At 54.2% G+C, this 17,101-nt stretch overlaps 7 protein-coding genes across 7 annotated transcripts; 6 read left to right on the top strand and 1 right to left on the bottom strand.

Moving 5' to 3' along the window:
* Positions 1-203: 203 nt before the first annotated feature.
* On the top strand, positions 204-2,330 carry J4E87_000103 (uncharacterized protein; the record flags this gene model as incomplete). The annotated part of the gene is made up of 1 exon (XM_049371762.1): positions 204-2,330. The coding sequence occupies one exon, from the start codon at positions 204-206 to the stop codon at positions 2,328-2,330; it is 2,127 nt and encodes a 708-aa protein (XP_049237896.1).
* Positions 2,331-3,458: 1,128 nt separating this feature from the next.
* Positions 3,459-4,741, top strand: J4E87_000102 (uncharacterized protein; the record flags this gene model as incomplete). The annotated part of the gene is made up of 2 exons (XM_049371761.1): positions 3,459-3,543; positions 3,597-4,741. The coding sequence occupies 2 exons, from the start codon at positions 3,459-3,461 to the stop codon at positions 4,739-4,741; spliced, it is 1,230 nt and encodes a 409-aa protein (XP_049237895.1).
* A 482-nt stretch (positions 4,742-5,223) lies between these two features.
* On the bottom strand, positions 5,224-6,129 carry J4E87_000101 (uncharacterized protein; the record flags this gene model as incomplete). The annotated part of the gene is made up of 1 exon (XM_049371760.1): positions 5,224-6,129. The coding sequence occupies one exon, from the start codon at positions 6,127-6,129 to the stop codon at positions 5,224-5,226; it is 906 nt and encodes a 301-aa protein (XP_049237894.1).
* A 1,545-nt stretch (positions 6,130-7,674) lies between these two features.
* Positions 7,675-8,522, top strand: J4E87_000100 (uncharacterized protein; the record flags this gene model as incomplete). The annotated part of the gene is made up of 2 exons (XM_049371759.1): positions 7,675-8,430; positions 8,481-8,522. The coding sequence occupies 2 exons, from the start codon at positions 7,675-7,677 to the stop codon at positions 8,520-8,522; spliced, it is 798 nt and encodes a 265-aa protein (XP_049237893.1).
* A 469-nt stretch (positions 8,523-8,991) lies between these two features.
* On the top strand, positions 8,992-10,526 carry J4E87_000099 (uncharacterized protein; the record flags this gene model as incomplete). Its single annotated transcript, XM_049371758.1, has 4 exons — positions 8,992-9,534; positions 9,601-9,930; positions 9,995-10,375; positions 10,437-10,526. The coding sequence occupies 4 exons, from the start codon at positions 8,992-8,994 to the stop codon at positions 10,524-10,526; spliced, it is 1,344 nt and encodes a 447-aa protein (XP_049237892.1).
* A 605-nt stretch (positions 10,527-11,131) lies between these two features.
* J4E87_000098 (uncharacterized protein) lies at positions 11,132-12,410 on the top strand (the record flags this gene model as incomplete). The annotated part of the gene is made up of 4 exons (XM_049371757.1): positions 11,132-11,138; positions 11,274-11,729; positions 11,805-12,310; positions 12,399-12,410. The coding sequence occupies 4 exons, from the start codon at positions 11,132-11,134 to the stop codon at positions 12,408-12,410; spliced, it is 981 nt and encodes a 326-aa protein (XP_049237891.1).
* Positions 12,411-14,706: 2,296 nt separating this feature from the next.
* On the top strand, positions 14,707-15,805 carry J4E87_000097 (uncharacterized protein; the record flags this gene model as incomplete). Its single annotated transcript, XM_049371756.1, has 3 exons — positions 14,707-14,767; positions 14,818-15,132; positions 15,180-15,805. 3 exons carry the CDS (start codon positions 14,707-14,709, stop codon positions 15,803-15,805), a joined length of 1,002 nt encoding a protein of 333 aa, XP_049237890.1.
* Positions 15,806-17,101: the final 1,296 nt, after the last annotated feature.

Here is a 17,101-nt window from a genome sequence, read left to right as displayed (position 1 = left end):
GCAGGCAAAAGGCTGTTCACCTTCACCTCTGCGCCACTATTCTGGATATGCCGTCATCCAAGCCCTCAACACACCGACGCTTCTTCATCCGCCCCGCTGTACGCAAATCTGCAAATCGAAATAACTCTGCCTGCAAAACATACATTTGCGAGCGTCTATCCCACGCTCCTTCCGAACTCCAACCATACGACTACAATGCAGACATGAGTTCCATAACCCCCCAATCTTTCGTCGATGACGGCGGCAGTTTCACGAAGCGCACGCCCCGCGGGCTTGACCACGGCCATGTCGCGAAGTGGGTTACTAGCAACAGCTCAGATACCTCAGCCTATACCGGCAGTTTCATCGATGACGGCGCGGACATGCACCTTCCTCCGGGAGCAACCCCAGGCTTTGGCCCAATCGATACTCGCTTCTACAAGCAGAGAAAACGACCAGAGCCCAAACATGGTGCAGGTACGATGTGGAACGAAGACATGCAAAGGGCGATTAGTGGAGACATACACCGGAATTTGGAGAAGATCCGAGGCCTAGGTGGACTAGAGGTGAAGAAACCGGATCGCAATCAGGGTACGAACGAGACAGCTGGCGGACAAGGAGAGAAGAAAAAGGATACAATTACGGTTCCTATGCCCCCTCAATGGGGGACGTTCGTCATCAAAGCAGAGGATGGCCGGGTTATCGTCGTGGACAAGGACGGAGAGTTCGACTCTGGACCACCAAAGGCTGCCAGTGAGCAACAGCGACCGTGGGTCAAAGCAGCATCAACGATCGAACCAGCCTCCCCTGCTCGCACTTCATTTGCCCCATCGCCACCGAAACATCGCAACTCGGCCCGTCCGTCGAAGGAACCCTCAGGCGACAGCCGGAAGCAGAAGACTAAAAGTGAAAAGAAGGACAAGGATAAGAAGTCTCGCCAATCACACCACTCACCACCAAAAGCCCTCACGCCTATCCCTGAGTCGGTCTACGAAGACGGCTACTTGCCTTATGATGGCGAGAATATAGGGTCGCCAACGGGGTTTATGATGACAGGTGGTGCCACTGGCTGGCCTTCTAGCAAGCCTACATCTATTGCCTCTCCAGCTATATCAGTGAGCGATGGCTACGAGTACATCGCCCCAGGCTCACCGCTCAAGACTATCAGTGAGGGATTCAGATACGTCACACCAGCCTCAAGGGGCTACAAACCAGTTGTTCCAAAGTCGGACTCATGGGTCGAAGAGAAGAGATCATCACCTGTGCGTTCACCACCTGGAGGATGGCCGTCTCCCGAACTGTCTCCAGTTAAGGACAATCGTGAGGCAGGTTCAGAAAGGTCTTGGGACGGAGGGAAGTTTGAGGGTGCGTGGAAAGCTGCCAGTCCAAGTCATTCACACAAGAGTGACAGATCGCACCATACCAGTAGGAGCGGCAAGGCACGAAAGTCAACGAAAGACTTCGACAATATCTCGGTAAAGAGCCATTCGATCTACAGAGCGCCTACAGTTGAAGATGCGCCCAGTGACTCTTCGAGAGAGAAAGAAGATCACATTGCAACTGGATGGGGAGGCAGTGTGAAGAGCAACGTTTCTCGTGACTGGGATGCCAACAAGAAGAACAGCGAAGAGAAAGACAAAACAGCTGGATGGGCTTCACCTCTAAACAATCCTCACCCATATACATGGGGAAGCACCAAATCTTCCAGCGAGAAAAGCTGGAGCAATAGGCCTAAAGCCGCTGACAATCCTGCCTGGACTGGCATTGAACCCTTTACTTCTCAGAACGTAGTCAACAGCGCTACGACTTCACGTGTCGGCGGTCCAACGCGTCCTTCAAGCAATACTGCATGGGATGGCTTCGAAATAAGTAAAGGGACTAGTGATGCAGGTGTCGTCGGCACAGATAGTGAGCGCGGATCTCTAGGGAATCAAAGTCGAGTCTCCAGTCAGCCGTCTACACACCGGTCTCATCGAAGTCACGACACCCGTACTAGCCACAAGAATAACAGACACAGAAAAACTACTGGCTGGGAGGATGGACGATCAGGCTGGGCAGCTGGTAGTCAGGCTAGCCATAAGAGCCGATACTCCCATCAGCCTGATGCTGCGACCGGGTGGCCTGATAGTCGTGCCGCCAGTCAAACGAGCTGGAATGGGGAAAACGCTCATGTCAACTATGGCGATGGTGATGACTGGGATGACGGAGATAAGGGCAAGGGGAATTTTGCGAATGGCTTCGATGAGGACAATGCGACATACTTAAATGACAATTGGGGTGGTATTCCAGTCCGAGTGGGGAGTCGCGCGGGGAGCAGGGCTTCAAGGCAAAGTGGTGATGGCTGGGAGTAAGCAGACCTCGGAAAGGCGCGACGACGCGACGTGACTGCAAAGGAAAAAGCAAACGGAGACATCGCAATGGAAAGAAACTCTGAATCAACTGCTAGAGCATACAGAATCATCGGAAACACTAGCTGCAAGTTTGAAAATGCTCCACGGGATTGCCAATCTGCTATAACTCAAGGGCTGCATGGCAATTAATATGCGCATCAGCAGTCAGCATGGAAAGCCAACAGAAAGTCAGCTCGACATGCATGATCCAGCAAATTCGCGTGCATCCTGCCTCATCGCGTCGAGCAGAGCGAACCCCGCTGCATATAGGTGCGCGTCGAAACACCAACGCGATGCTCGAAGACCAGCAGATGGTCCGGACTTCACCAGGTCGCCAACCACCTATGACACCATGACATCTCTGTGACAAGAGACAAACGCAGACCAACGTACAAGAAGCCTCGGACAGCGTCTCTACTGCACGTACTATGCCTCAGCACGCTGCAAGGCCCGGGATGAACGCGCAAAATCGAACCAGCGTTCACGTCCATATCGCGAGCGCGCAAAGTCGCGTTTTGGTGGCGCAAGTGACACTGCAGGTGGATCCGGAGCTTCCTGGCCAATGGACTGCGTTACACGCCGGGGCTTGGAGGGTTAAAACCAGTTTTGCATGATAGTTTCGGGACATGATCCTGGTCTGAGTGGAGAAGACGGACGCGATTGTGGGAGGCGGCCCCTAAGTGCGTGATGGACACGCTAAGTTGGAGGGAGACTGGGGACGCGTTGAGTGCGCCCATGTAATAGCTTCATGACCCAGTCTCGCATCCTTCTTTCTCCCATCTCTTCTCTTCAGACTTGATCGTGTCCAAGTTCTCTGTCGTTGACTCAGCTTTCTCTATCCACTGTTAGAGTCGTAGTCGAGACATTTGTTGTCGTTCTTGTTTTCGGTCTGCCGCCTTGGACCTAGTCGCGCGCTCCAGCTCAAACGAGATACGATAACCACCCCACCTTTCGCACCTTCCGTCCCAACGACAATCACCTACAACACCACTACCCACATACCTCAATCGCGTCAATTAATCTTTCGGGCCGATACACCTTCTTCACATCATTTCAATCGCTATCGCAACATCACCGACAGTCTCTACCATGGCCACCTCTACGCGCCAGCCGTTTGCCGAGCTTGGCTCGTCACGCCTCCAGGTACTCCAGAGCGCGAAGAACAGGCAAAATGGTAAATAGCTTCACTCCACGTGCCGTTGCATTAACTAAACGCGTATGCGACAGCTCTCACACCGAACTTCGCGTCTCCGCAGGGCCTGAAGTCAATTCCTACGCCATCGACGGGTAAGCGCCAGCGCGCACCCGAGATCTTCGAAGATGCCGACTCCGAGAACGTGGACCCGTCCATCTTCAACAGCCCAACCAAGAAGTCCAAGACAGCCAGCCACAGCGATGCAGGATACATCAAGCCGGCCATGTTCACTTCGACTGCCAAGCCCAGTGCCCGCAGCCTCAACGCGACACCTTCCGTCCCGTCTGTGCGTAAAGCACTTTCGTCACCCAACACTGCCAAGTCAACGCCCATCTCCACCAGCCGCGGCTCGCCCAAGAACAAGCGTCTCCATGCTGTTTCAAAGCGTCGCGCATCCAGCTCGCCCTTCCGACGCGTCGACCCTCCATCCTTCACGCAGAGCAGCCCCAGCCTACCCTTCTCCATCGACGCGGCCCTCAGCGGCTCCATCTCGACTTACACACCCAAGGCCCCTACCGTAGCCGCCACGCCTGTTTCAGCACCCGCCCCGCAGACCCCAATCGTCGATGACAGCATGCCCAAGAGCTGGTTCTTCGAGATCCACGAGGACACGCCCGAGCAGGAAGCCGCAAACCTTATGGAGCACTCCGCATCTGTCCTCGACATTTCATCCGACGATGACGCAAAGACCAAGGCCAGCAACGAGGACCGCGGCAAGGAGAACGTCCCACCACCAGACTTCCTCGCTCAGCAAACTCGCAAGCGCAACCACGCTTCGTCTTTAGACGACGGCTACGAGACTGATATCCTAGCCGATATGCCTGTCAAGCAACCTCGTCTTCGCAAGTTTGTCCAAGATGCCATGGAGGAGGACCGGAGGCCACTGGGTGACCTTGCACCAAGTGAATTCTATGCCGAAGGCTGTGACGCTACCTCGTACGTCACTGTCGATGCTGGAATCGAGAAGCCCTCGCGTCTGTCAAACGTATTCGATGCTAGCTGTGTGACGCCGGAGAAGAAGAAGAGTGTCGTTGTTGAAGACGTACCTGCTGCTGTTGAGGAAGAGACAACATTAGCCGAAGAGGTCGCTGCTGCTCCTGCTGCTGTCGAAGTACCCGCTGTCGAGACTGTCGTCGAGACTACATCACAGACTGAGGTACCTGCCGCCGCATCATGAGCCACGCTTACTTGTGCTGCTTCGTTCCTCTTTTTCTCCACAAATTCTTGGATTACCCAATTGGCGTTTGGATCTCTTCAAGGCGTTGTTGCTAGCCTGTCACGATGTCCACTGTTTATGGCCATGTCCACGCTTAGTTACGTATATACGATCGATATGGGGCGTTTTCGGTTGGCTGGTTGTTGTCTTATGATACCTTTACTGCAAGCGCAGGTCTGTCTTGCTTGATTAATACGATTACTTTCACTTTGAACAACCTCTTCCGCTATGACTTTGAACTCTGGTGATGGGAATAACTCAAACGGTTTTCAACAGAAACAAGACGGATGCATAACTACTACTACATAAGAAAGAAGCGGAGGGATGCCAGGCCGTACAAGGTCGTATATGTGTTGTCAGAGCGTTCGTCGTAAATCTATCATACGTATCCATAACCCAAATCGCTACTTCGAAACGTGTCCACCATTATCAATCCCACAGCACTAAGAGCGTAGCATAGTAGGATGAGGAGAAGGCGAGCGCCCTCTCAGCATCGGCGTACTAGGCTTAAGCATGGGGCTCGCCGTAGCGCTCAGAGCGTCCAGACTGAGCTTGCTGATAGCGTCAAGATTGCCCTGAACGTCGTCGTCTGTGAGGTCAAGCATCAGACGAAGTTCATTCGCCTTCAACGGCGCTCCCAGCCCCACCATCAACTGTTCCTTGTCCACCGAGCCGGGCACGTCGTAGTAGTGCCACCTGTAGTCAATATCTTCCAGCCGATGTGGCTCTGCAGGCGTCGTGAGCCGCGCAGCAACGCGGCGTACGTCCATGCCAAACACACCAGATATAGATGGCTCGGTGCCGATTCCGCCCAAGCTGGCTTCCGCTCTGCCACGGAGGGGTCCGGGGACCTTGGCGTCCTTCTCGATGGGCGTCTCGTTGATGCGGTTCGAGGCGCCTGCGTCGCGCAATTTGGCGCGCTTGAAGGTTGCGTTCTTGAGCTCGGTCAGGCCGAGGACGATGTAGAGTGGCTTGCCCGCTTTGATCTGTTCGGCCATCCAGATGCGTGCCTCGGGGTCGTTGCAGACGGCTTGGAAAGCTCTCGACGATGACTGCGTTGTCCGTTGTATCATCTGCTCAGCCTTGACAGTGAGCAGGTTGGGCTGTCTGTATATCTTTCCGAGATCGAACCTCGCGCCATAGTTGGTCGTGAAGCGGCCTTCGGTGTCGACTGAGTAGAGGTCTTTGTAGCGGAGCTGGATGTGGAAGTCGTTCAGATCGTCGACCTCTGCGTGCGCTTTATCGGGGTAGAAGGAGTCGCGTTCGGGGTGTAGGGGCTCTGTAACCAGTTGGCCGACTACGAGGGCGTCGGCGGGGAGGGGCTTCGGGAGGAGTGCATTCTGCACCATTGCTGCGGACCTGCGGGTTGCGGAGAGGTAAGTGTGGGAATGTGTCTGGAACGATGCAGACGAATGTTACGTGTTAGCTATCGACCTTCAGGGGCAATGGCGAAGCATGAGCAAAAGTATGGTGAACCCCATGGCTGCGCATCGCTGCGAATCAGAGGGCTGCATCAGACCCGGTGGCAGGTGCTTGGCTAATCTAGCTAGAAGGTGCTACAAGACTACACGTTCGCAGTTTCGACATTGATATTGGATCAAGCAGCGCTCGCCGAGCCGATACGATATCGTAGGTTTCTATTGAGATGGAATTGGAGGTTTGGCCGACGAGTGTGTCACGTGCGTCTGCGGCATCGGAGAAATGAAATTCCCATCAGCCATGCGCGGGACCGATGGAGTATGGCAAACTAAGTCAGCGTGCGGCGGATACCGGCAACGTCATGTATATTGACAATAAAGCCCCGTTGATTCTGCGTGTTGAGATCGTAGATGGTTGGGAGACGGCTTCCGCATGCGTGGAGCTTCCATGGATGCGCGGTTTTCCTTCGGCCGTGCAACATCACTCACGCTCTAGGCCGGCAGTTCCAAGGTTTCTACGACCGATCGGATCCGCTTGCTACATGTCGATGTACGCAGAGATTCTCGGAGCTGCTACCATGTTCGCCTGCAGCTACATGCAGGGTCCGTCAGAGTCTTCCAACAGGATCGAGCAGACGACCGATGCCTCGATGAAGAAGAAAGAGCTGAGTAACGATTACTGTATCTGCCAGGCTCCCAGTTAGCAATGCACAGCGCCTTGCTTACTAGTAGCCAAGGCTGAGTACAGTAGCACATGTGGGTGTGCATGACATTCAACATGGCATAAGGTGTTCCAGTGGCAGCGTGGCGGCTTCGTACTGCACGAGCAGCTTAGACGCGCGGGTTGACACGGCCAAATGTCTCTGTCAAAGCATGAATCGCTGACAGCGCATGTCGTGTATCAATCGTGGGGTTCCACTTTGGGAACATGCAACAGCTCGGCGGCACCTAGGCAAGACCACGAGACAAGCGTACCTAAAGTCATTAGGTTGTAGCATTGGAAAAGTCAGCCACGGGATCGGAGAAATCGATGATAACGCGTGGGAGAAAAAGCAATGCGATGGGTTCACGCGCCTGGAAGGCACGAAGAGGCGGCCCAAGCTCCCGTAGAGCAAGCTAACAGAGGGGCAGGAACGTCACAGCAACCCACCCACCCCCGTCGGTCGCTAGGATCTCAGCGGAATAGCGAAGCCAGACTGTCCACATCTTGGTGCCATTGGCGAATCACGCTCGGTGGCATGACGTCCAGAAGCTGTTAGGACGAGCCACACGTCACTGTCGACCCAGCGCCCCTCACTAACCGCTAATGCGTGAAGCTGTCCATCAAGTCTTTTCAGCCGCAGAGGAGTACTTGAACCCCTCCGTGCCCCTCCAGATCAGCCTCCATCTTCTTATTCCATCACACTCAAACCCAATCTCTCTTCTATATACCCCAAAACCTTTCTACTCTATTCACAAACCCTCACAACCGCCACAATGATCAACGTTCCCCAAGCAACCGAGCTCAAGGACCTCTTCAGCCTCAAGGGCAAGGTCGTCATCGTCACTGGTGCCTCCGGCCCAACCGGTATTGGCACAGAGGCTGCCCGAGGATGCGCTGAGTACGGCGCCGACCTCGCCATCACCTACAACTCTCGCGCTGAGGGCGCCGAGAAGAACGCAAAGGAGATGAGCGAGAAGTACGGCGTCAAGGTCAAGGCCTACAAGTGCCAGGTCAACGACTACTCCGCCTGCGAGAAGCTCGTCAACGATGTCATCAAGGACTTCGGCAAGGTCGATGTCTTCATCGCCAACGCCGGAAAGACTGCCGACAACGGTATCCTCGACGCTACCGTTGAGCAGTGGAAGGAGGTCATCGAGACCGACTTGACTGGTACCTTCAACTGCGCCCGTGCCGTCGGTCTCCACTTCCGCGAGCGCAAGACCGGCTCCCTCGTCATCACCTCCTCCATGTCCGGCCACATTGCCAACTTCCCCCAGGAGCAGGCCTCCTACAACGTCGCCAAGGCTGGCTGCATTCACCTTGCCAAGTCTCTTGCCAACGAGTGGAGGGACTTTGCCCGTGTCAACTCCATCTCCCCCGGATACATTGACACTGGTCTCTCCGACTTCGTTCCCCAGGACATCCAGAAGCTGTGGCACTCCATGATCCCCATGGGCCGTGACGCCAAGGCCACCGAGCTCAAGGGTGCCTACGTCTACTTCGCCTCTGACGCCTCATCCTACTGCACTGTAAGTTTACACGTCCAGATTATACCTCTTCAAGTCACTAACAATATCAGGGTTCCGATCTCCTCATCGACGGTGGTTACTGCGTCAGGTAAACGTATCGTCTTGACGACTTGATACGAGTGGAGGAATATAATAATGAACGACATTATGCCGGAAGACTTGAGTCCGTGTAAATAGCATCGAGACAGTAATAAAGCTTCGCAGGTTTCACTTCAAAGCCACCCATCATGTTGTCGTGACTTCACCACGTTTCTCATTCTAGATTGCTCAGAGAGTCTTCTGAGTGATTATGAAGAAGACCTTCGAGCTTTGCACGGTATGGTTTAACCGTATTAACTGGCGAAAAGACTTCATGCTCGAGCGCGAAACCCAAGATGACATTTGAGGGCGGACGCGTTGGGGACGCGCGAATCGGCTACGCACCCCCGCAGTTTAGCACGCGAGTCAGCATGATCGTCGTCTCTCAGCCGCGGCATCTCAACTCCACTACGAAGTAGTCCAATACCTAAGTATGCTTCTCACTCCAACGGAAATGTCTTGTAATACCACCAAGCACACACGATGGCGAACCCCAAGCCGCGCGCCGATACGCCTCTTCCCTCCGTAATGCAGCCTCAGAAGAAGGAAACCTTTGGCAACCTCGCCCCATGGAGCGAACCGTCGTGGTACTCCGCCCTCGCCTCCCCCTACTACAACGAGTCGCACAAGAAACTACGCAATGCGCTACGCACATACATCGACACGAACATAAAGCCGTACATGCTCGATTGGGAGGAAGCTGGCGAGGCTCCAGCCCAGGAACGGCTCAAATGGGCGCAGACTGGTTACGCATTCGCGGACGTGCCAGAACCGTATCGCCCACGCAATGTTCCTGGACCTGCGGGCATACCGGTCGGCGACTTGGACTTGTTCCACTTGTTGATCATGACGGATGAGAATAGTAGGATTGAGGGCGGTGTGGGCGTTGCTCTGGGCGGTGGCAGCGTGATTGGTGCTCCGCCCATTGTACATCATGGAACCGAGGAGCAGAAGAAGAAGTGGTTGCCAGGTTTGTTTAATTGGGAGACTAGTTTCTGTCTAGGCATTACTGAGCCGGGTGGTGGTGTACGTATACCGTCTCCCCAACACGTCTACATTTCTGGTTGAGAGAATGCTAACTAGAGTGTGTAGTCTGACGTCGCCAACCTCCAAACTACCGCAACGAAGACCGAAGACGGACAATACTACGTTGTGAACGGGTACAAGAAATGGATTACTGGCATGCCATGGGCCACACATATGACGACTGCTGTTCGAACTGGAGGACCTGGCGCCACTGGCATCTCCGTCCTTGTCATTCCCACCGACTCATCCGGACTCACACACCGCCGCATTCCCAACTCAGGGCAAAAGGGTGGAGGCGCAAGCTTCGTGGAGATGGACGATGTTCGCGTCCCTGTATCCAGTCTTGTCGGCAAAGAGAACGAAGGCTTTCGAATTGTGATGACCAACTTCAACAAGGTAAGTTCTGACTGTACGAAATGCATCTGAGACAAATACTGACTTCGTACCTCTACCTCTGCAGGAACGCTTCATCATGAGCATAGGCTGCAACAGAAAAGCGCGAACCTGTCTGAGCGAATCTTTCCACTACGCACATAAGCGACACACATTCGGCAAGCCTCTCATCGCCAACCAGATCATCGCGCACAAACTCGCTACCATCGGGCGGTACGTAGAGAGCCACTGGGCATGGCTCGAACAACTCGCATACCATATCCAGCAATCTCCGCTCGGTTGGCAGGATCCGGAGATTGCGGGCCAAATTGCCCTGTGCAAGGTGCACGGTGGTCGTATACTTGAGATGGCGAATCGCGAGGCGCAGCAGATCTTCGGTGGTGCTGGGTACCAGAAGGGTGGGCCTGGTGCTATTGTTGAGCAGATTAGTCGGGATCTGAGGATGATGGTATGTTTGATTCCTTGAAATGTGAAGTCTAGGATAGTATGCTGATGCTAACGTGTGCTAGGTTGTGGGCGGCGGCAGTGAGGAAATCATTGCTGATTTGGCGGTCAGGCAGGAGACGGCGCTTTCGAAGAAGCGGGGATGGAAGTTGTAAGTTGATATGAATGGCGCTATAGTACTGGATTACATCGTGCTGGAGTCCTGAAAATACTACGATGCTATGTTCAATCTACTGGTTTTCTGACGAATGCATTAAGCGGGTCTCGCGGTCAATAGTAAAGGTTGCTCGAACTCACCGAGTGTCCCTTCCGGATACACATGACAGTGCGGGTGCAATAATCGGGAGCATCTAGAAACTGAGGACATTCTGAATTGTCCAGCCCTGGAGGTGCTTTTGGACGATCGAAGGATCACACGCGCTACGCTGTTAGCCGAAGCGCTAATCCAGTTTCACTCATCGAGGCCTTCCAAGTCGCGTCACCCCGGCCTTCGCGTCTCCCTGCTCCCTACAATCTGTCGTCTCGTTACTCACACCACCACGTCCATATTACCGTTGGTTGTTACTTGAATCCAACATATTCAACCCGATAGACAGAGTTGAATCAGGCCTATCCAGCTTCTTCATACCAACACAACCTATCCCTTCACCACAAATACGTCTGAAGGCGCCTCTACTCCATTCGAAGTTACAGCCCCTTTGAACGTGCGCGTAATCAACCTCTAGCGCAAGAGCTGGGAAGGCGCTGCGAAACAGCCGGCATGTACGGTACGTTTGTGTACACGCCTGAATTTAATCCTCCCGCTCATCGTCCCTCCTAAGCATTTGGAGAGCGAACTAGTGGCCCAGGCGACAGTAGTGGAAGAAAACGTGAAAGAGAAGACTATCAGTCAGATACGCCAGAAAGAGACTCGCAGGCCAATCCACCAAAGCAGCGCATACTCGAGCCGAATCCTGTGGCGGCTTCTGCACCACCGGACATGAACTCGGCAGCCATTTCTTTCGAATCGAAAATTGCCCTGGCCTTGGGTGGTTCGAGTTGGCAGCAACTGCAGGGTGACAGTGCTGTGGAGCCCACAATTGCGGCCGAAGATGGCGTTGACTCCGATTCGGACGGTGGGGATGCGATTCTGGAAATTCCTGAAGAAGAAGTGATCGATCCAGTCGTACTTGAGAAACGCAGGAGAAAATTGGCGCGCTTCAACAGCACTATTGCAAGAGATGCAGGACATGTTGTAGAGACAATCGAAAAGACCGCACTCATCCCGGTACCAGAGCCAGTAACATGGGACGAGGAACCGGAGCTGTTGTGTTGCTACAACTGGCAGGCTGCGGAAGACGGTACCAATACGATATTTGGTGAGTATATCATGACCTCCAGCCAGGCGTTTACCAGTTAAAATTTCGAGTATTGTTAGACTCACATCTATCTAGTTCCCGGCGAGCCAGCAAAATGGCAACCGCCAAGCCTGCCGCACACTGTGGAAAGGGATAGTGGCTGGGATTCCAACGATTACAACTACGCTCGCCAACCGAAAAATCCGTACCTGCCGATGTTCAATGCCCTCCGGGTTATGTCACCAAACACCACTTTCCACAACGTCGACGTTCTCGCAGATCGCAACAATCTCCGTGTGTTATTGGAATTTGCTCAGGGCAAGAACAACGCACCTCTCCGCCTCAATCTGTATCTAGTCTTCAACACACTCGTCATCGTGCGCAGGGAGTCACGGTGGTGGAAACGCTCAGACGGGAAGAGTTACGGGTTCAACTTCGAGCGAGCCTTCACCAAGAAAACTGAAGACATGGAGGATGCGACGAGTCACTATCGGGCTATACGATATGCAATGGGTCCTCTCAACGTCGTTTGTCGCTTCGAAGCAGATGCATACGACGACGGCATCATTCCCGACGATCTCACACAGACCGAAGCAGCAGCGGTGAGCGGAAGCTCACACGTGAACCCTCCAAGGTTCAATTACAATGCGCCAATCCGGGTCCTGCAAAAAGGCCATATCGTACCAACAGCCCAGATACTAGAGCTCAAAACTCAGGCTTATAGCCCATTGGCATCAGGGTTGGTCGCATGTCAAGATCAGCTCTGGTTCGGTCGTACATCGTTGCTTTACACCGCTCCCTACGAGAAAGGTACCGGTGTTGTATCGAGGATCAAGGAGGAAGTCGCAACTGTAAGGGTGAAGACATGGGAGCAGAACCAGCAGGAACCGTTGAGGAAACTCGCTGCTCTGCTTATACGCCTGAGAGATGTGCTGAAGCGAGAGAATCGGCCGAATCGAGCTTTGATTCTTGTGAGGGAAGAGAAAGGTGGGCCAATCGTATTGCGTACGATGGAAGAACGAAGTTGGGCTGTGGACAGAGAGACACGTGAAACATTCTGGCCGCTCCCTACTCATGGCAATCGAGGAAGGGGTGGTGGAAGGGGCAGGGGTGCTTACAACAGCGGACCTCGCGGTCGTGGGAATTTCGCGCCAGCTCAAGGCCGAGGAGACTTTGCAGCTCCGCGCGGACGTGGCTACTTCACACCCGGTCAGGGTCGAGAGTCTGACTTTGCACCTTCTCGCGGACGGGGCCAATTCGTACCTGGTCATGGTCGAGGAGACTTTACACCTTCGCGCGGGCGCGGGCAGTTCACGTCTGGCCAGAGTCGAGGGGGTGATTCCGCGAACTTACGTGGTCGCGGGTATTACGCCCAACCTCAAGGTCGTGGCCAGCACCACTCTCAGCGAGGTAGCCGACAGTAGATTTTCAGCTCCTCCAGTGTATCGGGAGCGGATATAGTCGTTTGGGATGACCAAGTCCAGTACACGACCACGTCAACCTAGGGAAAACCTGGACAGGTCTGGAGCCTACATCGACGTTAGGCCACCTAATTTGCAGGGTTTCTTCTTGATGTAGCCTCTAGGGTGTTCAGTTTTTCCCTTGTATGAGGTGCGACCATTGGTGACCCGTCAAACCAAAAACAAGCCAGAAATCAACCAATATCAAAACTGTACATGAAATCTGCTGGCTTGCAGTCGCGCTAGCAGGTGAACAGGTAACCTTTGTTTCACAATAGAGGTAGCAATTATTGCGATATGGTACCTGATATCTCAACAAAGCTAGCTAGATAGAGTTCCGGGGCTCGCGTCCGAACCAAGACGGCGTACACGTAGTTTACCGAGGTCCAGGAACATCTTGACAGGACCACTGGAGTTCAATTCTTGCAGCTTCAGAAGGGCTTTTGCGCAGGAGCTCCTCGTGACCGTCTGGACGGCTTCAGTTAATATTGGTCGAGCTTGCTCTGAGCCTACACATAGAGAGGAAGCAGAGACAAGAGAGAGCAGCAGCAGCAGAGGTTGATCAGATCTAGTCTACTACGTAGTACGTTGAAGAGCGAGGCCGCTAAGACGCTTATCGTGTAGACTGCAACTCTATGCAGGTCCAGTCTAGTTCCCAGCCCCCTCAGGCTATCGAGATGTTCTGAACCACGGTGACGTTGGTGGAAATTCAGATCAAGCCTAGATGAGTGTGATAGTTTGATCGACATGCTCTTACCATCGTGCCGTTTGTGTGACGTAGTCTGCTCGATGAACGAGGTGACGTTGGATCTTGGTGAGCTACTGTGATGTCGCCGAATAGTCAAAATTCGGTCGCGATACGATTGAAGCCCGAGTATGATGTAGACGAAGACTTGAGTCATGGGATCTAGTCCGCATGTGGTATCGAAGTTCACCGCTTCCCGTGATCGTGGGCAAGGTCAGGATATGGAGACTGAGGTAACGAGGTCAGTCAGCAGGTGTAGCGATTGGGCAGTGCAGCGTCCCCTGACGTCTATACGGGCGTGTGATAGATCAGCATAAGGCAGCACCACCCTTTGCACACCACGTAGCAATACCCCATCGTCGAAATCTCCGGAAGACCCTGATCTTCAGTTTATCCCACGCTTCATTGCGGGGGAACGGCCCTTCTCTTCAGGCGCACAACCTGGCCAGTTGAGCATCGCGGACGGCAATGGCTTGCAGAAGTGGGCCCGTCTAGACGTGCTGCCCATGCACGATGATCGCAGCCTACATACACAGCCCACTTGAGCTCTGCCACGCCGTCGCGAAGCTTCGAATGCGTCGGCAGCCCCGCAAATTTTGCACTTGTGCACGACGAGCTGAGGCATTAGGGCATATGACGACATGGTGTCTTGTGAGACTGGGCTGGGAGGTGCGGCCTAGCCGAGAGCCGCGCTTTAAGTGTCAGATGTTCGCCGCCGACTGTTAGACCACGCTACCTGGACACCTACACTCCACCACTACCTGCACCTTGACCGCTACAACAAGCAAGCAACATGGGTCGTCGCGATAGAGACAGACATTCCTCACCGGAGCAGCCGCCCCCGCCGCCATCACGTAAGATGTCCAGTATGCATTGAATCGGCACAGCGCTGACAAGGAAGCAGATCCGGGCACGTACCGCTTTGACAGCTACGAGAACGGCAAGCCAAAATGGGCGCCTGGCAAAGACGACAAGAGAGACTACCGCGACTACCGCGACAGCCGAAGAGGCGATCACCGCCGCTCTCGCAAGGAGAGGCCTGTAGACGATGCGCCGCCGCCGCCATATCCCAACAACCCTCCACCGCCCCCGCATGGCGCCTATCCTCCACCGCCTCCACCAGGCCACGAAGGTTATCCTCCGCCGCCTCCCCCTCCGCCGCCAGGAATGGAGGGCATGCCACCTCCACCACCTGAATCTATGCCACCACCACCTAGAGGTATGCCATCCTGTCAGCGCGCCTCGCAATTCCAGCTAATCAAACAGCAGAAGAACGTGACCCTCGTGGAGCCCGACCACGTCGCCATCGCAGGCAACCGTCCTACTCGTCCGACTCTGACTCTGAATCTCCACCACCCCAACCTCGACGCAAGCATCGCGAGGAACGCCGCGACGACCGCCCCCGCCGACCCAGGCACGAGGATACCTACGACTCATACGACGAGCACTATCCTCCTCGCCGGCCCAAAGACGATGGGCGCCGTGACCGCGACGGCTACAAGTCCGAAGGCTACAAGTCTGACCGCCGCCGCAAAGACAAGGACCCCTACTACGATGACCGCGAACGCCGTGACAGGCCCCGTGACGATCGCAGACGCCGCGATGATGGCTACGACAACAAATACGACGACATGTTCAATAGCAAGCCGCGTCGCGACTCTCGCTATGACGATGGAGGTCGCGATAGGCGCAGTCGATACGACGACGATGATCGCTACGACGACCGCCGCAGGAGTGGTAGAGGTGGAGGCGGCAAGCCGGGAAAGCCTGGACAGCCGGAGTGGCAGAGGCAGGCTATGGGCATGTTCAAGGACTATGCCCTACCTATCATCAAGAAAGAGGGCGCCAAATATGTGCAGAAGCAGATGGCCGGTGGCTTTGGAAGGCGCTGATAGGCTGGATACGATACGACATGATATGATAACGTTGGGACGGGATTGCATGGTGTAATGGCTTGCTTTTGGTATTTCAGCGTCATGTACGGCGAGTTCTCTTGGATCATGAGGGGTTGCACTTTGGCGTTAAGGGACTGTACTCAACTTGATACCAATCTATACACAATCTACTTTCTCTTTTGAAACATCACGCTATGGAACTTCACTTGGACATGGTTGACTTTAACAGATTCTCATTGTGCATGCGAGCAACGAACGGCTGGCCAGTCCACAGACCCTAAGTACAATTAAGAGTACGGCCAAGATTACCCCCATCCAACAACGAAGCCAGGGTCTTTCCCCTTGCTTGCCGCCCGAATACAGTTCTAAGCGCCAAGGGTAACAGTTTAAGCGCAGTAGGCGATGAGGCAATTGGTAGCGCAGGCAAAGCCCGGGGCGAGCCCACTGCAGGCTCCAGTACAGGTCTGGTATGCATCGAAGTCGGCGCAAGCATCAGCCTGAGCATCTGATGTGGAAAAGAGTGGTTAGCAAGAGCTTCTGCGGACGTGGTAGTTCATGTGAAAAGAGCATACCGAGAGCTGCTCCAGTCTGCTCCAAAGAGGTCGCAGGAAGAGCGGTGGCCGTGATGGCGAGGGCGGCAATGACGGCAGCGAAACGCATGGTGATGGTTAAGTGGAGGATTGGTCGTGTGTGAGAAAAGTGATTTCTTGGTTTGGATGTTGAAGTTGAAGAGTAGAGTCGAGTCGAGCTGATGAAGAATACTTCCAAGCCGACGAACGACGTCTTTATATACACTTCTCCCCTGCTCTACCAAACATCTTCCTTCGAACATCGTGCGAGCATCCATATCCAAATCAAGCATGTCAGCCCGGGAACAACGGCTAAGCAACGGATCGAAATCTGGGGGCGGGTAAGGCGTCCCGTAAGCCCTATAGGATTCTGAACACAACCACTACACACGACGATCAGGCACGCCTTGGGTTGACAGTTCCACTTTATGTCTCATCGAAGCGCGAATATCGCTCCTTCGATGAGAGTATACCTCGTATCCACCCGCCGGCTTAGTATGATTACCCCAGTTTCCCCCGCAGTGCGATGGGTACAGTGGACGGAAGCAATTTCTCCATGGATAATCTGTGTCTTAGACCTTCTTGCTGGCCTTACGCTTGAATCGTTCAATGGGTAGTAGCTCTTACCTTTCTGACGTCGTGGATGCCACGCCGGATAGGCCCGCAGTGAATCTTTCTACCTGAATCAAGCTTTAAGCGCCGAGGATCGTGCCTTTCTTTCCGA

Source organism: Alternaria ethzedia (assembly GCF_023757985.1).
Source record: "Alternaria ethzedia strain BMP 0044 chromosome Unknown scaffold_1, whole genome shotgun sequence".
Classification (NCBI taxonomy): Eukaryota; Fungi; Ascomycota; class Dothideomycetes; order Pleosporales; family Pleosporaceae; genus Alternaria; species Alternaria ethzedia.
Note: the sequence above shows the minus strand (reverse complement) of the source record. Positions and strands in the feature narration are given on the sequence as shown.